The sequence below is a fragment of the Guillardia theta genome (genome assembly GCF_000315625.1).
Source record: "Guillardia theta CCMP2712 unplaced genomic scaffold GUITHscaffold_11, whole genome shotgun sequence".
Classification (NCBI taxonomy): domain Eukaryota; class Cryptophyceae; order Pyrenomonadales; family Geminigeraceae; genus Guillardia; species Guillardia theta.
The window spans coordinates 898,422-921,654 of NW_005434663.1; the positions used below are offsets into that span (position 1 = coordinate 898,422).

At 51.8% G+C, this 23,233-nt stretch overlaps 8 protein-coding genes across 8 annotated transcripts; 5 read left to right on the forward strand and 3 right to left on the reverse strand.

The window, feature by feature from the left end:
• Positions 1 to 239: 239 nt before the first annotated feature.
• GUITHDRAFT_134523 (hypothetical protein) lies at positions 240 to 5,458 on the reverse strand (the record flags this gene model as incomplete). Its single annotated transcript, XM_005838555.1, has 17 exons — positions 240 to 243; positions 308 to 2,067; positions 2,175 to 2,342; positions 2,456 to 2,587; positions 2,636 to 2,810; positions 3,003 to 3,148; positions 3,304 to 3,462; positions 3,607 to 3,714; positions 3,760 to 3,877; positions 3,993 to 4,141; positions 4,276 to 4,305; positions 4,476 to 4,532; positions 4,582 to 4,746; positions 4,805 to 4,865; positions 4,922 to 5,167; positions 5,240 to 5,325; positions 5,375 to 5,458. 17 exons carry the CDS (start codon positions 5,456 to 5,458, stop codon positions 240 to 242), a joined length of 3,648 nt encoding a protein of 1,215 aa, XP_005838612.1.
• Positions 5,459 to 6,739: 1,281 nt separating this feature from the next.
• On the forward strand, positions 6,740 to 7,576 carry GUITHDRAFT_134524 (hypothetical protein; the record flags this gene model as incomplete). The annotated part of the gene is made up of 3 exons (XM_005838556.1): positions 6,740 to 7,030; positions 7,059 to 7,096; positions 7,234 to 7,576. The coding sequence occupies 3 exons, from the start codon at positions 6,740 to 6,742 to the stop codon at positions 7,574 to 7,576; spliced, it is 672 nt and encodes a 223-aa protein (XP_005838613.1).
• A 2,634-nt stretch (positions 7,577 to 10,210) lies between these two features.
• Positions 10,211 to 10,715, forward strand: GUITHDRAFT_42604 (hypothetical protein; the record flags this gene model as incomplete). Its single annotated transcript, XM_005838557.1, has 2 exons — positions 10,211 to 10,560; positions 10,631 to 10,715. Coding segments are annotated over 2 exons (435 nt in total), but the record flags the coding sequence as incomplete, so codon positions are not given.
• Positions 10,716 to 11,161: 446 nt separating this feature from the next.
• GUITHDRAFT_85038 (hypothetical protein) lies at positions 11,162 to 11,824 on the reverse strand. Its single transcript, XM_005838558.1, has 2 exons — positions 11,446 to 11,824; positions 11,162 to 11,389 (listed from the first exon to the last, which is right to left on the reverse strand). The coding sequence occupies exons 1-2, from the start codon at positions 11,815 to 11,817 to the stop codon at positions 11,204 to 11,206; spliced, it is 558 nt and encodes a 185-aa protein (XP_005838615.1). The 5' UTR covers positions 11,818 to 11,824; the 3' UTR covers positions 11,162 to 11,203.
• A 4,534-nt stretch (positions 11,825 to 16,358) lies between these two features.
• Positions 16,359 to 16,669, forward strand: GUITHDRAFT_49561 (hypothetical protein; the record flags this gene model as incomplete). The annotated part of the gene is made up of 2 exons (XM_005838559.1): positions 16,359 to 16,500; positions 16,569 to 16,669. Coding segments are annotated over 2 exons (243 nt in total), but the record flags the coding sequence as incomplete, so codon positions are not given.
• Positions 16,670 to 17,171: 502 nt separating this feature from the next.
• On the reverse strand, positions 17,172 to 18,790 carry GUITHDRAFT_157202 (hypothetical protein; the record flags this gene model as incomplete). The annotated part of the gene is made up of 3 exons (XM_005838560.1): positions 17,172 to 17,279; positions 17,374 to 17,562; positions 17,642 to 18,790. The coding sequence occupies 3 exons, from the start codon at positions 18,788 to 18,790 to the stop codon at positions 17,172 to 17,174; spliced, it is 1,446 nt and encodes a 481-aa protein (XP_005838617.1).
• Positions 18,791 to 19,526: 736 nt separating this feature from the next.
• Positions 19,527 to 20,777, forward strand: GUITHDRAFT_134529 (hypothetical protein; the record flags this gene model as incomplete). Its single annotated transcript, XM_005838561.1, has 8 exons — positions 19,527 to 19,651; positions 19,698 to 19,764; positions 19,855 to 19,924; positions 19,975 to 20,018; positions 20,087 to 20,209; positions 20,450 to 20,518; positions 20,573 to 20,648; positions 20,704 to 20,777. The coding sequence occupies 8 exons, from the start codon at positions 19,527 to 19,529 to the stop codon at positions 20,775 to 20,777; spliced, it is 648 nt and encodes a 215-aa protein (XP_005838618.1).
• A 691-nt stretch (positions 20,778 to 21,468) lies between these two features.
• On the forward strand, positions 21,469 to 23,140 carry GUITHDRAFT_134530 (hypothetical protein; the record flags this gene model as incomplete). Its single annotated transcript, XM_005838562.1, has 4 exons — positions 21,469 to 22,620; positions 22,672 to 22,905; positions 22,952 to 22,991; positions 23,043 to 23,140. 4 exons carry the CDS (start codon positions 21,469 to 21,471, stop codon positions 23,138 to 23,140), a joined length of 1,524 nt encoding a protein of 507 aa, XP_005838619.1.
• Positions 23,141 to 23,233: the final 93 nt, after the last annotated feature.

Sequence of the window (23,233 nt, forward strand, 5' to 3'; positions counted from 1 at the left end):
GTGTGTTTGTCATGGTCCAGCATCGCGCAAGGCAGCTACAGCAATTTCACGTCAGCACCTCCTCCACCTTCCCCTTCCTCTGCCCTGAAACCCTCCCTCTCCTCTTGACCTCTCCTCCTCCTCTTCCCGTACACTCCCTCTCCTCTCCCCTCACCACACTCTCTGTTCCTTTACTCCCTCCTCCCTGTTGCACCCTTCTCCCGCAACCCCCCCCGCGCCCCCCTGTTCCTCCTCCTCGCTTACCTTGCAGTATGTGAAGTGCCAGACGAGGTTCCAGTAGATGGTGGGATGCTTCAACTTCACGTACTCGCAGATCCCCCCGCTGCAGCCTTCCTGCATCCTTTCGTCCTCCTCGAAATGCCGGAACAGCGAGAAAAGTTCCTTTTGCACCACGATGGGGGACAAGCTCTCGCAGTAGATGGCCGAAGTGGAGGAAGGGGACGAGGAGCTGGAGGACGAAGCGAAAATTTTCATCCTCGCCACAAACCTCTTGTTGCAGTAAGCACAGCTGATGGTGTAGTCCTGGTCGTCCATGTTCCATCCACTCCTGATCTCTGCCTCCTCCACTGTGGAGCTGCACGATGGGCATTTGTCCCACACCTCGATTGCCACAGTCTGCAGCTCCGCCCTCTTGCTCACGCAGTCATGCAAGAGCAGCGGCGGCGCCTTGCGGGGAGAGCCATGCTTGTTCTTTCGCTTTTCCTGCTCTTGCCCGCCCTCAGCTTGCGTCGGAGGGTTCACGTCCTGTCGTGCCTCTTCGGTCGCCTTCCTATCGCTTTTTACTCGCTCCTCGCCTTCCCTTATCTTCATCCCTCGCACAGCATCCGACTCATTGTCCTCCACAGCTAGTAGCTTGCTCTGCGGGAGAGGAGCCTCCGTCTTTGAAGGATGAAATTTCTTGATGGATCCATCAAGTTCGATTCGCCGGGGAGGAAGAGGAGGAGGCCGACTGGGAGGAGGCGTTCGCCTCATCTCCTCGCTCGTCATCCCCCCGTGATTGGACCACTCTGCTGCTTCTCCTGCTCCTGCTCCTGCTCCTGCTCCTGCTCCTGCTCCAGCTCCTGCTCCTGCTCCCTCGTCATGCCTGTCCTCTATCGAAGGATTCATGTCAATGTTGGGGACCACATCTTGACTCCTCAAGAACAAGGGAGACGTGAAGTCATTCTGATCCGCACAAACGTCTCCGATGCTCCTTCTTCTCCTTTTCTCGATCTCATTCCCGCTGACCTTCTGCAGCCCGTGCTCTCCTCCACTACTCCTCCTCCTCTGTTGTCCTTTCACGAGATCTGGAGGAGAAGCTGTATGCTCCAAGGAGACGGCCACTGCCTGGTCCGCTGCGTCAACGAGCGAGGTTTCAACTTTGGCAAGGATCGACGAGCCCTCAGTCTCCTGCTGCCTCAGCCCTGCTACGACGTCACATCGGATACCTCCACACCTCCTGCTCTTCTTCTGACCTGTATCCACGTGTTCCGTGAGCGTCTCCTGCCCTCCAGGTAGAGGGATCAGCGGGTTGTGCTCCTTCTCCATCGAGCTCTTAGGCGGGCGCGGCTCCGCCTCCTCCTGCGGCAGTTCAAGCTGGACGCCCTCCGGCTTGAGCTCCTCGCACATGGAGGACAAGGCAGACGATCCTTCTGCTTCTTCGCATCCAAACTCAGGGCTCGTGCTGGTGGCATAGGTGCTTCCTTCCTCCACTACCTCCAGCCCCTCCCCCAGCCTCATCACGGGCATAGCAGGATCTGACTTTCTGCTCTGCCCATGCCCGAAGATCCCAGCAGAGTGCGCCTCCTCCTCCATCTTGCTCGCTGAGAACTCAAGGGAGCTGGGCAGGAGGGAGTGGTTCGTGTCCCATAGCGCGCTGCTCTCCCGCATTGGCGTCATGCATCCAGGGGTCACGCAGACCTGCGAGTTGGCGACGGCCTTGATGAGGCTGCTGTAAACCAGCGCGTCCGGTCGCATGCCCAGCACGTGCATCTCGTCTAGGAGCTTGATCGCCTGTTCGGGGCATCCGGCACGTGCCGAGGCTTCCATGAGGGCCCTGAAGGCTGACTCGTTGGGCTCCAGTTTCTCCTGAAGAGAGAGGTGAGGGAGGGAGGGAGAGAGAGGGAGCAGGAGGCCTCCATTAGCGAAGAGGGAGGGCGGAGGAGGTGAATGGGAGGAGGAACGAGAAGAGTTACCTCCTTCATCTTTGCGAAGACGGAAAGGGCCTCAGCGAACTTTGCCTTTGGGCTGTCGCAGGATTCGATTGAGCCGCTTCCTCCAAGGCTGGACGATTCGCTCATGAAGAGTACTTGGAGGAGGAACCAGGTGGAGAAGATAGACTCTCTCATAGCGACCTCCGTGAGCTGCATGTGATCGAGATCAAGACAGTAAAGTTGCTAAGGAGGAGGCGAACGAGAAGTAGGGAGAGGAGGTGATGAACGAAGGAGGGTGGTGGAGGAAGGGGCAGTTCAAGGACCTTGGCGCTCTTGTCCTTGAGGGCTGAGGGGGGCGTGAAGCAGGTGAGAGTGTTGACTCGGTTCAGAGGAGGATGCGTCCTCTTCCTTGTTGTGTGATGCTGCAGAATTTCTCCGGTGATAAGCGAACGGACCTGAAATGCTGGTGAGCTCCTGGTGACGGCAAGCTAGGAAGGTCTTACCTCCCTCGGGGTGCCGAAGAGAGAAGAGTCGAGGCGGGGGAAGGTGCTGCTGCAGTAGGAGAGGCCGGGGATAAGACCCTGGTCGCTCGGGGAAAGGGCCACGTGAGTGCGTGTGATGGAATGGCGCTTGTCGCTGAGGAAGGGCGTCGGGCGCTTGTGGAGGCGGAGGGAAGAGCTGATAGGATGAAGTCAACCACGGATGGAGGGAATCAGTTAGATAGGACGAGAGCAAGGGGTGAGGATAGGCAGAGAGTTAGGAGGGGGTAAGGAGGAGAGGACGGAGGCAAGGGGAGGGGACGGAGGCAGAAAGAGACAAGGGATGGGAATGGGAGAAGGGGAGAAGGGCAACGGAAGACGAGCAGCTTACCGGTTTGCCTTGGCTTCCATGCTCTCGTCGAAGAGAACGTGGTCATGGCTCCTGCCCGAGCTGTAGATCCTTCGCTCTATGAAGGATGCAAACATCTGCGTGTCTAGAAACATGGAGAGGAAACCTCTCGTTTCCCTGGGAACGCTCTGAAACTCAAAGTGAGGATGGAAAATTTTAAGGTAATCCCTCTTTCCCTCTCGCTTTCCACCTCCTCAGCATATTTGCTTTCAACGAGTCATTCGTTCTCCCCCCCCCCCCCCCTCCCTTTCCCTTTCCTTCTGAACAAAGTCTCCTCCTTTACCTCGAGGAACTTCGCCTTCCTGAATATTTCGCTCGGCTCTGGGACTCCAGCTGTGGGAAGGACTAGAAATTCACGATAACCGTGGAGGAGGGAGAGGAGGAGGCGGAAGAATGAATATTGCAGTTGAGAAGTGTCGATCTTCTTGGCTTGCGACTTCTCCTGTACCAGAGAAATCAACAAGAGCGTCGCTCCTGCTTCATCCTCTCTACCCTGCACTCTGAAATCTCTTCACCTTCTCACTCTACTGCCTCATTCCCTCCTATTCCTCCTCCTGCTTCTTCGCTAGAGCTTCTCTGTATTTACCTTCAGTGCAGCTTCTGATTCAGCTGGCGTCGGGGCCATCTCGAATGCCAAATCAATGCTTCCCGTCCACTTCTTTGCAAGCTTGGGATCGAAATCTCCTGCAACTTGCTGCAAGCTCAAGTGAGAAGGAGTGAGGGCTGGAAGAGGACTGACATGCAGCTGCTCCAGCAACTTCTTCCTCTGCTTTGAGGGAAGCGAAGGGATCCCCCTCGTCGACCGCACAGAGTTCTCGTCCAGGTTGACCACCACGACATCATCTGGGCATGACGAGCTGCAACAGTTTCACACGAGGACGGGAGAGGAAGGAGCCATGGAGAACAAGAGTCGAGGAGGGCAGGAAGGAGAGTGAGAGAGGCAGGCGAGGGGAAGGGAGGGAATTTCCCGACCGGAGGAAGTCCTCTTGCTTGTTCATGAGCGGAGCAGGATGCACTCCCATGATGAAAGGGGTCGGCGCGTTCACAAACTCAAGGAGCTGCAGGAGAAGAGCGTCAGAAGCAGTCAAGACTCTGATGTTGGAGCTCATTCGTTGGCTGACCTGAAAGGGCAGGACAGGAATGTAGACATGCTCCCATCGGAACGGAAAGATGAGCGATAGCAACGCCTCAGAAGCGTTGGTGAGAATCTTAACGCATCGTCAAGCCGGTCAGAAGGCGCGCACACCACTCTTACCGAGGAATGTTTGGAATACAGGATCAATTTCTGTTCCAAGAGCAGTAGACTGAACAACTAAAACATGCAAAATGTCAATCGAGCTTTCCAGGCCCGTCCGTCAACCCAAATAGAGAATGTTGGGAGGGAACAAAATTCGAGCAAGCAGGGAAAGGCTTGATGTGTAATGAAAGCTTGATACGCATGATGCGATCATTCACCTGTACGATGTTGTGTCTATCCAGAAGTGCAAACAACAAATCAAGAGGAGCGTTCGCCTGACAAGCGGAACTTTCAAAGGAGCGGTAAGGGCAAGCCGTTCCTCACCATCGGAATCTCATTGGCAGGCGAGCGGATGAGATCCATGGTCTTGTCCGCGATAGTATATTGCACCTTAAATCTCCCCCGTGGAGGAAGAGGGACTTCATAGATGAGATTCGAGATGTATCGCTCCACCGGGATTCGTGATGCAGTCAAACTGACTCGGTACAACTGGGAACGAAAGGAGTCAAGACGAATTCATGAGAACAGTGGGACAAACTACACAAACCTGTTTCAAAAATTCTCTGTGGAGATCGAAAAACGGCCAATGCGAGATCAGGCAGATACACCTTCAAAGCAGAAATTTGAGATAAAAGCGAAATTGCATGCAGTCTAATCAACGCACTTGGGGATCCAGAGCTCATTCTTGATACTTTCAGGGTTCTTGCACATCTTGTACAGAGCATCCTTGGGCAATTCATCATGGAATGTCAGGACTGAAGCATACAGCCGAGATCCTTCGTTGCTAGTGAACACAACGATGTAGAATGTCGGCAATGGACACGAAATCTTCACTGACAGTCCCTCTGGAAGAGCAAACATGGCCACTTGTGGGGGGAAGATAGTATCTGTGTGATCCTCCAGTGGGAACCTGTCAATGATCGATGCTTTGAACCTTTCATTGCACTTGTGAGCACAAACAAAACACGTCATGCTGGCTCACCTCTTCTCGAGCAGGGAGTTCAAGTCCTCACAAAGCTCGCTTTTCGGCGATGATATGTTTGGGTCTTCAGTGTGACTTTCATCATCCTGTTAGGCTGACATGAGTATATGTACTCATGTAATGCGTGAGGGCAACCTGTAGACTAACAATGGCCGAATCTAGGCCCACAACCACGAAGTAGTCTGCAACACGCTCCGGAGACTCATCTATCTCTGACATGAAGGATGAGCGTGTTGTGCTTCACAACTGCAACCAAACTTTCAATCACGAGAGCTTTGACAAAGACTGACAACCTAAGGATTCGGAGACTTGGATAGCAGATTTTGACGTTCGACCATTTAATGTCCTGACAGAGGAGAGAAATGAACACATCAGAACCGAAAAAAGTGAATCTGACACTCGGATTCAAAGGCATCAGCTAACAAAGGATTGGAAACAGGCAGAAAGACAACAACATGAAACTCTGCTCTTCACGTCACTGCGCTCTTTGTGTATTCAACCAACGAGCACGAATTCAAAATCTCATTCAGCGACACCTGACTGAAAAAAAAGACCGAACATGTGCATGAACAATGGTTCGGATACAACAGTACGCATCAATTTTGGTCATATCGTTTGTAGGTAACACTATGAGAACGAAGAGTGAGAGAAACAGAAATTCCTTATCATCCCTACCCATTCTGCTCTTCTAAATATGCTACAGGGCTTCTAACCAGTCACAGACTTTCAGAGGCAAGTTCTCTGAGCAGCGCAAAGTTTGACATCCTCTCTCTCTTTCTTCTTTCTCCTTCATTCAATATCTCCTTCCATTCTCCACCACCGCCGTCCCGATCGCCTCTCTGCCCCCGGCGCATCCTTCCGCCTCCTGCATGAATGACCACCCTACTACATTGTCACCCTACCTTCTTCGTTTGAGTACCCCCCTTCCCTCTTAGAATTACCCTTCGCCCATACATATTATCAACCACCCCCACCCCTCACTTCCCCTTCCCACCTATCCTTTAAAAAGTGAAAGCGGATTTTAAAAGAGCACCTATACATTATTATTATAACATCTTATAAGAGTTTATAAAGACAAAACACATCTAAACTACGGTTACAGATCTGATTACATTTCCGTTAGCTACTACAGTACCGGTCACTGCGACAGGATTTATCAACTTCGACTGCGAAATCTTTTCAACTTCGTGCTCCTGTGAACATCAGGGATGGGCTGCGTGCTTGTGATCCTGTACACGCCCTCGAGGAGGTCCCCGTGCCTCAGGCTGCAACCTTCCCTCCTGCACAACCTCTCTACATTCTGATAAACAATGCAATGTCCATCCAAACGAAAAATTGTTTGCTCTATCATGTATAGATACTTCCTTGCTCGCCTGAGGCTTTGGCTTCGTGATGTTCAATGATGTATTTCCGTTTTCCATGCAGTTGTACCAGCACCATACTTCATATGAGATGACAGGAAACTTTAATAACGCAGTTGATACGAGGCCTACATAGATGATGAGGTCAGGTGGCACAGGGTTCAGACAAGCAGTAGTGTTTAGGCAAGCGCACCATGGCAGAGCACCTGCTTCATACTTGTACAGGGTTGGGATGACTCATTTGATGCAGATGGTCGTCAAGCCTCAGCACGACAATGAAGCCATTTACTGCGATACTCCTTTCAGCCAACGCCTTCCTCTCCCGAAGGAGATGGGAGGCTGTATGAGCTGCTTCGTTGCGATGGCAGGAGTGAAGATGCCTCTCGTGCGAGGCATTCCGAAGAATGCCGTCAAGCTGTCCGATGCGGAGGTAAAGAAGATCATTGACAAGATGCAAGGGAGCTGGCAGATACAGCCCCTGGATGGAGGAGGGCAGGTGGTGAATTACAATTCAAGAACGCAACCTGTGCTTTTCACCGAAGCTTACGTGGAAGGCACCAAGTTGATCATCAGGCAAGCGCTGCTGGGCCAAAGGCTAACTTGTTAAGTTGCTCATGCTGATGTATTCTGCAGCGGCGGTCAGCACAACACTGTTGGACGTAAAGGTCAAGGCCCAAGGGCTGTGGCGAACCAGACACAGGAGCAGTCGCTCCACATGATGCACAAGGGACAAGACGGGGTCATCTACGTGGACTACATGGGATCCATGCTGGAGGACTTTAATCCCGAGGGCGGTGAGATCACTTTCAACAACGCGCTAAACCTCCGCCTCAAATTCCTACGAGGATGGAAGAAAGACGGCCTGCCTGCTCCTCAAGTTAACGGCAGCGCCGATGCCGGGATATTCTGCATGCACTGCGGGAAGCCAAGCCCGTCGGAAGCCATGTTTTGCAGCTCGTGCGGAAAGGTGAAATGAGTTTGAGAGGCAGGTACATAACACCCAAAGGGGTCTTGAGTGTTTGAGGACACTCGCGTTACCAGCATTTGAGAACTGCCAGTCTACTAGAAAGGATTGGAGATTTTAGAGCGCTTTGCAGTAAACTATATTGAGCGGAAGAGGAAAGGGATGGGATCCATCTCTAGTCTGCATTGAGGCAACTTCTGTCCTGCATTATGAGTCAAGTTCCCGGCTCCCTCCCTCTCGTCATCCTGCCATCTGCCTTGCTATCCCTGTTTTCCCTGCCCCTGACCCTGCCCAGACCCTGCCCCCCTTTCGATTGGTACAGATGTTAAAAGTATCTTGTAGAAGAATTATACACAGTACTGGACATTTAAAAAGAGCTTGTACAAGAATAGCAATTATAAAACTACATATAAAATCATGACACATAAAGTAAAGTGCTATTTTGTCCGACAAGGGTAGGGGTAGTGATATGGTTCGGGAAGAAAGGGTACTTTTGACCTCCAGTGGGGGGGTGGTCAGTATCCAAAAAGCATGATTGTGGTGTGGTGTGGTTGGGAGGGGTGCAAATGTCAAGAGGTGTAGAACTGATTGATTGGGGTGGGGTTGTTCTTTGGAATGTGTATGAGGGTCCAAGTTTGAAGGTGTAGGGGGTAGGGTATGCGAAAGTGTTGTGGGGTAGGTACCTATTGGTAGAAGTAAAGAAATGATGGAGACCGGGGGTGGGGATGGGGACTAATAACGAACATGGGGTGGTAGGGGTAGCGCCAAGGATTGAAGTCGGGGTAGGGTACCTGGAGGGCGGATTTATATGTCAGCAAAAATGAGAGATGCAGATAGGAGGGAAGGGGACCAAGCACAGGACGATAGAAGCGAGGGGGAGGAGGAGGCGGCGGAACATTGAAGCAAATGATGTGCAAGAAGTAGGACATACGAGACAGTGAGAAGGTGACGACTGAAACACCGAGATTTGGTGACGTGAAAACTGAGACAAAGGACGAAATTAGAAATAGCAAACAAGAGAAGGGTAGAATGAGCTTTTCGAACATCTGTGAATTAGAAATGTATTAAAACTGAAATGTATAAGGGACATGGATGTCATAGATGATTTAAGCGCACGATAAGATGCAAGATGGTATGCGAATATTTGACAGGACCTATGTTTCTTTATATCTAGGAGGGAAGAAAGAGAGAAGGCAAGTATGTATAACCTTGGAGATATGGCGTGAGAAATTGTCTTTAACAACAATATTGAGGTATGCATACAAGTGAGAATAGCGAAAAAGACATAATCATGAAGAACAGACACAGTAAACATGGGGATGAACAGTGTAGTAAAAATCAGTGGAGTTGGACGCATGTTTACGATGGGAAAGGAGTATGTGAAATATCACAAAGTCAGTTGTCACAACCATGAGCTCTGAAGTATTTTCCCTCTCTGAGTTTTTGCCTGGTAGGCTACTGAAGCGCTTCAAGACATTCGAGAAACTGAGGCTGCAGAATTTAATGCTGGATGGCCAACCTGTGCCGTTATGCTCACTGCCTTCACTTTAAGGGCAGCCTCTTGGATGAAGGTCGTTTAAAGGTACCTTGCACAGCTTCACTCAAGGGAGACCAGCATCCTTCATGCTAAGATCGACTCTCTTGCTCCTGCTTCTATTCGCCTCAACTCTCTCTTGCTGCACCGAGGAACACCACCCACGAAGCTTCACACCCTCGGACAGCACCGTCTCGTCCTGCCTGGTCAAGGGTTCGACCGAATGGGAAGGGTTCAGGAGGATCTGGCAGAGTCTGCAATTCAAAGGAATGCAGAGTCCAGTGACGGATTCTGAATCAGAGGTCTGCCCCTGCCCCTGCCCCTGCCCCTGCCCCTGCCCCTGCCCCTGCCCCTGCCCCTTCCCCTTCTCTTCTCCCACTCGGATCGCTGCTCCTGCTCCTCTTGCTCCTCTTGCTCATTTGCTAGATCCCTTGCTCTTCTTCCTCCCTCTTTCTCCCCTCCCTGGTATGTCCCGCCGCACTCTTGCTTGTGTTTCTGCCACATTCCTGAAAATGCTTCACACCTCCCACACCTCACTCCTCTACCTTTTGTGGGTTGTTGTTACTGATATGGAGACAATCCAGGCCGTCAACATCACGCAGCATATGGAAATCGATGCCGTTTCCTACGACGAGTGGCTTCTTCCCGCTGCTTACGGTTCTGATTTGCATGAGAACGTGGGCTCCTGCTCGGTCGAGCCTCAATCCGACGAGCCAATATCAGGGGAGAGCAGCAGGCGAGTTTGCAGCTTGTGCAAGGACATGGATGCGACCAGGGGGATCACTGAGGGAGTGGGAGGGAAGTGGAAGACCTTCCTCTGCAGGACATGCTCGCAGTTCGTGAAAGGAAGCATCTCACTAAGCACACGCTGCTACAGTTGCAGCAGGTATGCCAACTTCGGGCCGGTGGGGGGAATCAGGAGAGACGCGCGACACTGCAAGCGGCATCGAAGGAGTGACGAAGTGAATCTGTCGAAAAGGCCCACGAGGGCTGAGCTGGCGGACTTGTCCCGCACGGGGTCCTGGGAGAGCTCGATGCAAGAGCTGGACTCCTTGTGCGACGTGCTAGAGCGCGAGGGCGAGCCGCCCTTTGCCAACTCCAGGATCTCAAAGTCCAGGCGCTGCAGCTTCCCCAACTGCGAGTTTGCAGCCAGCTTCGGGTTATCGGGCACGAGCGCTACCCTGTGCGGCATCCATAGGTTGGCAGATCATGTGGATGTGATACATCGGAGGAGGTGTGAAGTGGAAGGATGCGTCCGCCATCCCTCCTACGGCCACCCGTCCGAGTCGTTCGCTCGCTTCTGCAAGTCGCATCGCCCCCAAAACTTCATCGACATGAAGTCGAGGAAGTGTCAGTATCCCTTCGGCTGTCTCAAGCGACCTTCCTTTGGCAGTGCGGAGGACGGCATCCCTCGCTTCTGCATGCAGCACAAGCTGCGCACTCACGTCAATGTAAAGAGCAGGTGCGACTAGTGCTCTCGCGCATGTCTCTGTCGTTTGGTTTTCCTGCTCCTCTGACATAATTTCTTATAGGAAGTGCCAAAGCGCAGGATGCGGGAAGCAGCCTTGTTTCGGCAGCAACGTCGACCATGTGGTTCGCTTCTGTGCCATCCATCGAGGAAAGGACGACGTCGACCTGGTGCATCGCTCGCCCGCTGTCACATTGCAACCAGCGGTAAGCTTGCTCTCACTTCCCTCATGCAGATGCTCTTCCTCTTTTTGCCTGCTCCTAATCCTCCCTTCTTACCCCTTCCTCCGATCTTCTCTGCTCATTCTTACAATCACTCCCTACTCACTCCTTCCTTAGGTGAGCGAGTCAGAGTTGCAACAGGAGCCGTCCCCCAGTCGTGAAGCCCCTCGGCTGGTGGATCTTGCTTTGCCGCCCAACCCGCAGGAGCAAAGATTCACCATCGTGGATTTTGTACGATGATCTTCCGGCCAATTCCAGCGCTTGAGCAGCTCCAGGCCCAGAGACCAAGTCCTCAACATCTTCAGCATATTCCTCGTCCTCGGCCTCTGTTCCTGCCCTCCTCCCTTCACTCTCTCCTCTCGAATCTCTTCCTCGCCAGCTGTAGAATTTATTGATTTCAATCTAAGATCATCTCTTTATGCGTCAGCGCCCTCTGCTCCCGACCCAGTACTGAACCCTCTCTCCTGCCCGGGAGGATGCAACAGGCTGGTGCCGAACGCCGCAACCTTCTTGATGTGAGGCCGGTACGTGCAGTCAGCCACATGGTGAACCATGCAGTCTATCGGGGTGACAATGAAGGGGATGCTTGCTAGCCCCATCGCCTGCCATGCATCGTCAGCAGGCACACCTGGTTGCCAACCTCTCCTCATCCCATTACCGTAGGGAAGATGCTCCTGTAGCGGACAGGAACTTTGACCTTCGAAGCCGCCCACACGATTCTGTTGATGACGATTCCAGGGATAGCTATGCTTGCCAGCCCCTGCCACAGTGCTGTATCCAACCCCCGTTCGATGGCCATCTTCATTCTGTCAGAGCTATGCTTCTGCTTATCTGACATCGACTCCCACGATTTGTGTGTGGTGTCTGCTAGAACGTATGACCCCGCAAGGACGTAGGAGGCTGTCACCCACGACCGCGGGACCACAGGACGAAAGGATTCACCGAGCTCGTTGGCATATCCCAAGAACCTGACAGGCGTGTCTTTGAACACGTCGTGCTCTTGCTTATCGCTATCGTGCTTCAAATCCATCTCACCTGCACAGTAGTCTCAGGTCAAGGATCCACTTCCCAAGCAGGTCTACACTGGTTTTGCCTCCTAGCTTCCTCTTTCGCGTCTGTGCTCTCATCAATCTTCTACTTCGATTTCTTCCTTCTTCGCTCACCTTCAATCCACCATTATCATCATCCGTGACATTCACCTTTTCATTGTACATAGAACTTCATCATCCTCATCCTCACCCCCACCCTCGTCCTCGCATTCCTCTTCGTCTCTGACACTGGCCGCCATGGCACCAAATGGCACCCCCTTTGCGTTTCCTCCACCCCACCCCCAGACATCAAGTCAAAGTGATGTATCACCCCTACATTTCTCTGATTTCGATCCAGACAAACCTGGGTAATGAGTACCCCCACCCTCACATATATACTTCCTTCTTGGGACTGCAAGGACCCCACCTTCTGGACACTTGTTTACCGCCCCCAGGTAGCAGAGTGCCCCACTGAGAGTAATTCGCACCCATCGTTTTGACCTTAAATGTACCCCTTCTGTACCTACCCTCACCCTACCAATGACACACATTCACCCACCCTCCCATGGCAAATGTGACAAAAAAAAATTGTGTACCCGTGTTTATAGATATTTTTATTTGTACTATCAAATTATATCTGGTTTTACAATTTACCGGTATCAATGGGTCTCAAACTTATGAGTTACCGAAAAAATAAATACTAAATACTTTATCAATTGAGATCAAAATCTCGACGTACTGAAGTTTGGGTTCTGCCTGCAGTTGGCTAATTATTTCTAAGTACTATACCAAATAAAATAATTTATTTTATAATAAATGTTTACATAAAAACGTTTTTAAGAAATGCGCCAATGGCATTAACGTGCTATGGTGCAGTGGCAGGGAGAGGAGGAGCAGCATCGCCCTCCTGGTGCTCCCTCTCTCCCCTCTCCCTCATCACCAAACAGAGTACATTAAACGCTTGACGTCTCTTTCTTCTCTCTCGAAGCCCCGGCTGACAGCTCCTTCGAAGAACCTTCATCAGCAATGCCGTTTTCCTCCTCTCGGAGGTCCAAGAAAGGTTTTGCCCTGGGGGCCGTGGGCTTGCTGGCGCTCCTGACGGTCTGTGACTCAGACATGAACATGTGGGGGGAAGGAGGAAGTTTTGATCGTGCAGATAAATCGAGATTACTTGCCGTGCTGACGACCAGGATCCGAGGAGGTGGTGATTGTGTCATGACCTGCGATGAGTATCAGACGGAAAGTGAGCTCAGGGCGTTCGACGATGCATTCAGTTGCAGTGATCATTGCGCAAAAGCCCTCGCCAACAGTCCCAGCATTCCGCGACGAGCATGCAAGGTCGGCTCAGAGGTGACGTCACAAGAGTCGCATCTTGCTGAGGGCAAGCTAGTGCACTCTGCGGAGACGGCTGCGGGGGTCGCGGGTAGTCCCCTAGAGGACAACGCCAACTCTCCTGGGGCATCTCGATCCCGATACCCAAACCGTCGATCGCTGGCACGAAATCATGCTGCGCCCCTTGCTGGAGTTTACCTTCCCAAGGTCCTCGGAGAGAGTCGATCTGTTTCAGACTTGTCGAGAGGTTCTTCTCCTCATTGCCCGAACATGGAGGAGAGATTGATGAGCTATGGTGCTTCAGAGAATTTCCGCTTGCACAAGGCAGACATCATACAATCCAGGGCTTGCTCAGTATTCGCCAACGACGTCGTGAAAATCAAGCTAGTTGGATCTGTACATGACATCGATACGGAGCAGAAGAGCTTCTCTCCTTTGTTTACTCATCAGGTGATCTTCTACCTGTTGTTGTGCCAGCTTCTCTCTTTTCCTGCCTTGTTGCCTGCCTGCATCCTTGCCTGCATATACAGTTGTTCTGATACAGTTTGGTAGATTTTTGGACAAAGGGAGGAGATAACTGGATACGTGAATCCAAAAGTAGAAATTCTGTATGCTTCGAACAGTCTTAGACCGTTGATTCGCTTCTCTTCGACATCGCGACACTCTGAGCAGATGCTGCAAGAGCATGGGTTGAACGCTACGGACGTAGTGAATTGCATCAAGAGGTTTGTTCCATGCGATTATTTATCAAGCACGGAGGATTTACGCAGTGAGCTTGCAAAAAATCCAATGCAAGAAATAGGATTGAAAGTAGGAGGCTACAACATCAGCCATGTTGTGCCAAGATCCATGAACGAGAAAGAAACCCTCGCTGAGGATCAATTCGAATTTTATTTTTCTTCTCTCGAGAATCCCGAAGTCCATCAGTTTGCTAACAGATTGCAATCCTTGGCGATGTGGATGATTGAAAAATCTTCTTATATTAAGGCAGATCCAAATTGGAAACTCCTCACGCTCTACCGAAGGTTGAAGCAGAAGGAAACAAAGTCACAGGGGAACGATGGGGATTCAGCGCAACAAGCTGATCTTGAGCTTGTTGGTTTCGTCACTATATACAAGTATCTTTGTGCAAAAGACTGTATCCTTGGAAAAACCAAGTGCAAAAATGATGGAGAGAATACTTCGTTTTGTTATCGTATCAGTCAATTTGTTATTCTTCCTCCTTTCCAACGAATGGGACATGGCGAACGTTTGTTGAGGCAAGTATACGAGCTTGCAGTGGATTCACCCCAATGCTTTGAAGTTCGTATCGAAAATCCCTCACAAGGATTTTCGAAATTGCGTGATGCTACAGACGCGAGACTTCTGCTGGTTTGCGATTTTTATTTTGCGATGATATTTGTTGAATACGAATGTTTGAACAGGAGAAAATGCCGGAATTACTCGTTTTGCCATATCCTCCCTTCGATGATGTGCAAAAGCGCTTGAAGTTAACTAGAGCCCAGATTCGTCACTTGTGGATATCTATTGTGAAAAAGGTACCTACAAGTTTTCGAATGTCTACATTGATTCTTTTATGTTGTAGGCTGTCAAGTCGTTGCCTGTTCGGAACATTCCTGATAAGGATTTTCGTTTTCATAACACGAAAGTTGCCAATTTCGAGGAGGTCTATCTACTGTCAAGGATATTGTTTTCTGACCGTATTGATCGACAGGAGGGGTTTCTTTGCAATGTGAATGGTCACAAGTTCTTTTCTGGACAATTCGTCCGAGTTGCTCGAAGCGACAATACTGAGCGCTTGGGACACCTGGTAGGTATCAACCCTTGGACCAAGCTCATTCGGCTAAGGTACTGGTGATAACGCAATTGCACATTTTTCTGATAGGTAGTGCTTGCAGGTGGATGTACACGTCATCAGATATTCCGGATGAAATCAACTCCAAGTTGAGCACACACTTGTCACAGAATGTCTCAAGGATGCAAATACAAGAAGTTTTTTATTCTTTTCATGAGGATTTCGTTTTCAAGGAGCAACTCTTGGGCGCGGTTTCTGTTGGCTTCGTTCAAAAACCTTTCAAGGCATTGGAAACAGAGAACCAAAACCGTGGAAGCCCACAACTGTTTTGTAGATATGTTTATGATCCATCCAAATTCGCTATGTATAAGTAAGATTTATCCCTCCCTCCCTCCCTCCCTCCCTCCCTCCCTCCCTCCCTCCCTCCCTCCCTCCCTCTCCTTATTCTCTGTTGTACTATTGCTTCATGCTCATTCTCTTGACAGGTTTTCCGAGAAGAAATTAAAGCCTACCTATCGTCATATCATCAACGAAGTGTTCCGGGAGAATTCAGTGACTTCTTTGATATCCAAAGCCAGAGAACGACAAGCGACAAATGGCGACGAAGATGTGCAGCACAATTATAGACCCTGGATGCTCATGAATAGCTTGCATCTCGAGCGCCGAAACTCATCAACTTCAGAACTAGCTGAGAGAAATGGCTTGCTTGGAGGAGACTTTAGCTCGCTCGCTTACTCAGAGTCTCTTTCTGGCTCAACTTCGGAAATTGTTCCATACTCTGGTGTCAACAGCCTCTTCGCTGCGAAGCCCAAGAGATACATCATAACACGGAGGAATCCCAGATCACGATCTCACGGCATGCCGTTCACTGAGAATAACAGGTTTCAGCTTTCTAGCTTCTGCTTGGACAAAGTGGGAAGAGTTGTGATGAAAAAGAAATTTGCAGGCTTGTTCAATGGCTGCCGTTCACGATTTAACAAGAAGGGAAAGGGCAGACTTCTGTTAGGTTCAGCAGCTGCGTCATCACAGCCCATTGAAGACTCGTTGTGCTTGCCTTCTCGGGCTTGCAGCATGCTGTTTGGGAATGAGAAACAGGTTGCCTACAAATTGCGGGCAGATCTTTGCTTGGAACAAGTTGCTGCGGAATGGAATCACCTGTTGGACGATTTGTGCGGTTGTATGTTGAAACATGTTTCCATGATACAGTCCACACTGGAAAACTTGTGCTCCCAGCATGACTCGAGTTATCGTGGATCTTATTTCTCGTCGGGGTTGCCAGATCAACCTCTGGCAGACCTCGAGGCTTTTGACAGTATGTCAAGCGAGAATCCTTTGTTAACACAGAACTCTGTGATTCCACAAAGAGACAGCATGCGTTCCAACCTGTACAAGCACCTCCAGGATCGTTGCACTCATCTGCTTCGTCGTCTTTCAAGCCGCCTTGATGCAGCTCCTTTCCTCGAGCCGGTGGATCCCGTGAGAGATGGTTGCCCTGATTATTTCCAAGTGATTGCTCGCCCAATGGACCTTGGAACCGTGCAGACGAAGCTCAGAGACGGTGAGAGCGTGCCGGAGGTTGTGAGATGCTTGACTTTTGACCCGCAGGATCCTACCCAATGGACTCAGCGGGGCTGCACGACTTCTTTGCAGACATCAAATTGGTCTTCGACAACGCCATGTGCTACAACCCTCCCTCCCACTCCATCCACCGTCAGGCTCGTCGGCTTTTTCTGTCTTTCCTCAACGCCTATCGCAACGTGCTTAGTGGAAACCTCAACGTCCTGAGCAAGCTCACTGAAGCAGAGGTCCGACTTCCCATTGCTTCCAGTCCTCTCTTGACCTTGCTCTTGCAGGCGTGGAAGGTGAATTGCGCGCTCGTCCTCAACTTTCTATGTCAGGAAAGGGACGCCGGTCCATTCCTCGAGCCCATCGGCGCCTTTTCTTGTGTGGCCGCAAGAAATTGGAACCGGGAGGAGGGGGTGATGGACTTGTCGAGCATCGGGATGAAGCTGCAGGTGAGAAAGGAGGGGAGTGTTTAGGCGATCCTGAAAGACGACACAGGAGGAGGGCTACAAGTCTCCCGATGAGTTCGTTTCGGACGTGCAGCAGACGCTGGAGCATGCGATGGGCCTTTTCCCGCCTGCTCACAGCATGCACACGAGGGGGAAGCGTCTGCTGGAAGTGCTTGAGGGAGTTCGCGACCTTGTACATATGTGAATTATTGATACGCTAGTCGTCCTGGCTGATAGGCACGGCTCCCATCCTCTGCTTGCTCGGCTCCTTGGGCTCCTTCCAGTGCAGCCACTTGCTGATGCAAGCTACCTCCATCTGCCTTGCCTGCGCCTCGGTCAAGCTGGTCCTCCCCACCCTCTGCCTCCCTCCCCCTTCGTCTCCTTTCTTCCGTCCCCAACTCCTTCCCCCTCGCACTCACCTTCTTGACTGATGGAGGGTCTGCCGGGTGGCTGAAGAAGAGGTCCAAATGATGGGCCCCCTCCTCTATCCACACAGCTTCAACCCCACGAGCCGCCGCATCCTTCACCTCCGAGACGTTGACGCCGCCAGCCGCCCACGGGTCGAACTCGCCGTTGCTGAAGATGATGTTGGACGCTCTCTTGATTCCCTGCAGGGCAGTGAGACGGAGAAGGGGGCAGGACGAAAAGGGGAGGGGGGAGGGAGAAGGAAGGTAAGGGACTTGATACCTCCAGTCCTCCATAGAGCTGTTCAATCCATCCTCTCCGAGGGATGACACCATACTTAGACTTGCAGTGCTGGTCTATCTCCTTGGAGCTGATAGAGAAGGGAAAGAACATGTCGCGTTTCCCGTCCCGCTTGAAGTACGTCTCCTGTGGCAGCATCTCCGTACACCACTGGAAGTCCCAGATGCCGGCATACGAAGAGTCCTCCGGCAGATGCAGGCAAGCTTGATCCCCGCTGGCGTTGTAGAGCAGCGAGATCGCTGAGCACAAAGAGTCCAGCAAGTTTTCTGCCTTGCAGTCGCCGCAGGAGGAGAGAAGCTTGCAAGCCTCGCGCACTGGCCATGGCGGGAGTTTCCCGATGCCCCCGGTCAAGTAGTCCGAGGGGAAGGGATAGTTGCCCATCGCCATGGTGTCGAACGCCATGGCGATGAAGAGCTTGAGGTCGTTCACTTCCCCGGGAGACGCCAACGGCTCACACAACCGGAAGAGAGCAGCAAGAGACTCCCGGCCGCTCTCAGATGCTCCCATGGAATCGATGATGGGCCAAGACTGTCTGACGAGGGGAACGCACCTCTCGTCACTTCCTGCTGCTCCTGACGCGTCTCTGGTCACGATCTCCCAGTACTTCTCGCTCCTCCATGGCCCTTTATCGCTGGAGTGGAAGGAGAGGACGGGCGCTGACGCTGCTACTGCCCCCTCGACTATGTGCGGGTACTTCATTCTGAACCACGCGCTCAGCATGCCCCCGTAACTTCCCCCGAAAGCGATCACTTTCGCCCGAACCATCTTGTGCTTGCGCTTGAAGTCATCGAGGAGGACGGCATAGTCGGCGAGCGCTTGCTCATGGCTTAGGTACCGCAAGCTTGCAGCACTGAAGTCGTTGCCGAACGGCAAGCTCTTGCCGTAATATCTGTGCTCAGCGAAGATGAGCATGGCAGAGAATGACTTGGCGTTTTCGAACATGAGCCCGGTGTTTCTGATGTACATCTCGACGTTTCCCTCATTCCCGCAGTAGAAGAAGATGGTGGCGGCGGGGTTGGCGAGCTGCTGTTCTGTCTCCTGGCACACGTAGTATCTCTGTTGCCACCTGCTGTCATTGCGCCAAGAGAAGTGATCGAGAACTTGTTCGAACCATGCTTCCCTGCATGTCATGTCGCCGACCTGGATGGTCGCAGTGTTCCCCTGCGGCCCGTGCCTTGCACGAGGGTGTCGACCATAATGGTGGAAGAATGCAGTTGCAACTTCCAGACAGGACAGGAGGATGGAGAGTAACGTGCGGCTCACCATGGCACGGCTGAGGCTTCTACACCTTCATACTGCAGCAAGCAATCATCAAAACTGATACTGACACATGCGACGCTCTCCTCGTCTCGAAATCTCCTCTACTCGTCTTCCTTTCTTTGTTTACTCCCTCCCTCCCTCCCCTCCCTCCCCTCCCTCCCCTCCCTCCCCTCCCTCCCCTCCCTCCCTCCCCTTCCCTTCCCTCCCCTCCGCATCTTTAGTTTGCGATTGGCTTCATCGTGCAGGCTCGCCTCAGTCTCCTTTCATGCATGCGGCCGCCACCCTCGTCTTGCTCCTGACGCCGAGCGCTGCCTTCGCGTTTGTGCACGAGGCTCTTCCAAACAAGCTGAACCCTCCTGGACTCCGATCCTCTCCCTCCTCTCTCTCCTCTCTCTCTTCTCCCTCCTCGCCCTCCTCGCCCTCTTCACGTTCCTTTCTGGGTTCCTCCTGTCTGTTCTCGTCACCTGGAGTTCCCTTCTCGTCATCAACCCATCTCTCTTCTCTCTCCGCTTCTTCTCCCTCCTCCTCCTCTGTCCTATCATCTACCGCCCTGCCATTCTGGGCAGGACGCAGAAAGACTTGGTGGGACGGCAGAAGTACCATCGCCATGACCCAAGACAAGGGAAGCAGCGCGGTGGAGCAGGGAATGCTCAGCCTCCTGCGACAGTTCGGTTGGGAGATCGCGAAGAACACGCGATGGCTGGTCTCGCTCACTGCCGCCGCTTTCCTCATGTTCCCCTCCTCGCATCAGGGAGGCAGAGGCGTGACTTGCATGCAGTTGGCGGAGGGATGCTGTGACCATCGCGGCCATCGGCGGCGCTCTTGGGAACGCAGCGCTAGGGAAGGTGCTGAAGAGGAGGAGGAAGGGAGGAGGAGGAGGGAGAGCGAGCGAGCGAGCGAGTTTCAGCGTCTTGCTGATCCAGGAGTGACTGCAGCTGCTGAAGCGACTGCTAGCCGAGAAGAGACCTGACGGAGCTCCGGTCTCCGACCCTGGAATGCCATCCAGTGAGGGCAACGAATGCTTGCATGTCTCTGCAGCTGAGCAAGCAACTTAGGTCATGCCATGAGCCTCTTCTTCCTGTCGCTCTACCTCTCTGCGGTGAGGAGAGGGAGGAGGGGGAGGAGAGGAGGGGCAGGTTTCATCGAACGAACGTGATCGTCCTGAAGGCGATCAACGTGTGGACAGACTGGCCGATGGCGGCAAGGACGATCGTCACCTCCTCCCTGCTCATTTTCTCCACCTACTCCGCTGCATGGAGAGTGAGAGCTGGCTTCCACACTCCAGCACAGGTGAACATCAGGCTGCTCTTTGAAGAAGAAGAGAATCATGACGATGATGATGATGATGATGATGATGATGATGATGACGATGATGATGATGACGATGATGATGATGATGATCATCATCATCATCATCATCATGATGATGATGATGATGATGATGATGATGAGTGGAGGAGGAGGAGGAGGAGGAGGATGACGACGACGACGACGACGTCAATCACGACAATGTTGATAACTGTTTGGAAGATTCTAGTAGGATCTGTTCTTGGAGGGTTCAACGGGATGGCATGGTTCTACTTCAATCACCAGAACATGGTGACATCTCCTGCTGCCACTTGTTGTCCGGGGACTGAAGCCTCCTGCTACCAGGCGGCATTGCAGCGCCTTGACGTCTTTCTGAAGGAGAGCAGCGCCTTGCCATGGGCACTATGTGGCTCACTGATAGGTCTGCTGGAGTTGTGCTGGGGCCGGCGCTTGTGATGACTGGCGATGTGTTGCAGTCGGCGCCCTGCTGGTGGGATCTGTTGAGAGGAAGATATCCAAGTTCCTCAAGTCAAAGAGCGAGAACAAATAAACTCTGGGCTCATTGCACAGCGGCACGATCATCTCGGTCTGCTACTGGCAGGCTGCCTCATCGCCGCTCGGAGGCTCCGAGGCTCCGAATGACTCTGTCACTGCTAGCCGGGCTCCGGGGCCCGGGGCCCCGGGGGCCCAGATTAGACCGTTATTTCTGTAACGGCTGCGGCCCGCATGACAAATTTGGCCCAAATGTACGAATTGTTTGGAGCATTGTACCCGCACTGGTATCGAAATTGTTCATTAAAAATTTCAAATATGAACGAATCGATACAGTTCTCTTTCGAAATTTCTTGAGTAAAGCTTTTAGTTAAACCCAGGCCGCTGCGAGTTGGCGCGCATGCAAGCGTCAGTGGAAAGGGAGGAGAAACCGTAAGGGAGGAGGAGAAGAACGGAAACTTGACGAGGCAGGAGGAGAATTGAAGTAGCAGACTCACCCGCTGCTGAAGAGAGCGACTAGGCTGGAGGAGAGGAAGACGATCGCCGTTTGCACGCCCTCGAGCCGCTGTCCCTGACTTTTGAGGACGAAGGAAGGTCAGCTACAAGTTGGATTGCACTTGTAACTAGAGGGAATGCATTGAGGCTGGATAGGCTGCTGCCCGAAAGAGAAGATTGAACGTTGAGACCTGAACGAGAGAAATCTTCAGATATTGCCAAAGTTGTGCATTGTTTACCAGCCCGGCTAAGCAATGAACAAAGGAGTAGTAAGATCATCCAAATTTCGGCACGTTTTTGGGAAAACGCTAAGAAAGGAGGACCATTATGAAAACATTCAGTCCAATGTTAGCGCACAGGATTCGAATCTCTGTGATGCAAACGCAAAGTACTTCGCTGTGCCGTGGAGGGGCGGCGGCGGTCCATTTGTTGTCTGGCCATTGAACAAGCCAGGACGATTGCCACAGAACGTGCCCCTCGTTGCTGGTCATGGTGCTCAAGTTACGGATTTGCACTTCTCTCCTTTCCATCAAGAGTGTATAGCGTCGGCTTCAGACGATACTACCGCCAAGATCTGGAAGTTCCCTGAGGACGGGCCAACAAAGACGATAGAGGAAGCGCAGATGACGCTAGCGGGGCACTACAAGAAGATCATTCTCGTGCGCTGGAACTCTGTCGCTGACAACGTCCTGGCAACCATTTCGTACGATAACTCGATCAAGATTTGGGATGTCAATGCTGGAAAAGCTATGAATACCTGTGAAGACCACCCCGATGCAATTCACGCATTCGACTGGAATTACAATGGGAGCTTGTACGGCACATACTGCAAGGATAAGATGGCAAGAATTATCGATCCTCGTGCGAACCGTGTGGTAACCAAATACAACGGCCATCAGGGTTTGAAAGGTGCTAGGTTCACTTTCCTTGGAGACAGGCCAATGTTTGCCACCATCGGATTCTCTAAGCAGAGTGAGAGGCAGATCTTCTTTTGGGATCAGCGAAGCCCAGACTCACCGCTCACAGAGGTCCAGCTGGACATTGCTTCAGGCTCCTTGCTTCCTATCTTCGATCCCGACACGAACATGTTGTTCTTGGCGGGTAAAGGTGACACCACCATTCGGTACTTCGAGATTGAAGACACTGAACCATATCAACACTTTGTGAATCAATTCCAAGCCAAGGAACCTCAACGCGGAGTCGCAGTCATAAGCAAGCGAGCCGTTGATGTCGCCAACAATGAAATCATCAGAGTGCTCAGGCTGACACAGAATAGCATGGAGCCAGTTTGCTTTGAAGTTCCACGGAAAGGAGAACACTTTCATCTCGATCTTTATCCGGATACTTTTGCTGGCAAGCCCTCACTTACTTCGAAGGATTGGTTCAGTGGCAAGAATGCTGCTCCGGTACTTCTTCTGTTTTGAGCTCGTTGGCAGGCTAATCATGAACGTGTGCAGATGTTAATGAGCATGGATCCTAAAGAGAACGGAATTATCCGACCCGTTGTGCATGGGGAGAGCATCTCAGTCGCTGAGCCACAGAAGGTAACACCAGCACCCGCTTCTGCTCCTCTTGCCCCATCGAACCATCACGCCACCCACGCCACATCCTCTGGGCCCTCAGTCTCCGACACCAACAACGTCAACCACGCTAAGGTCGCACAGCTTGAGACGCGGGTGAAAGAATTAGAGGTGACAACCCATGAATTGCATTCTGATTGCTCAAGGTGAAGTACAGGAGGAGAACCGGCACTTGAAGATGCAGGCCGAGCTTGCTGGTAGAAGAGTTTACAATTCTACTTGCAGTCGAACTGATACTCTACTTGCAGACAAACACAAAGCCGAAATCCGCTCTTACAAGTCAACCATCGAAAAATTGGAAGCGGATAAAGTGAGATTGGAGAAGATTTTAGAAAAGATGGGATAATCACAGCTCTATTGTTTGTAAGCTTTCATATCGTATTCTTCAAAGAAAAAAACAGGAAAATCGAATCTTCATTTTTCAAACTAAATCCAAGGA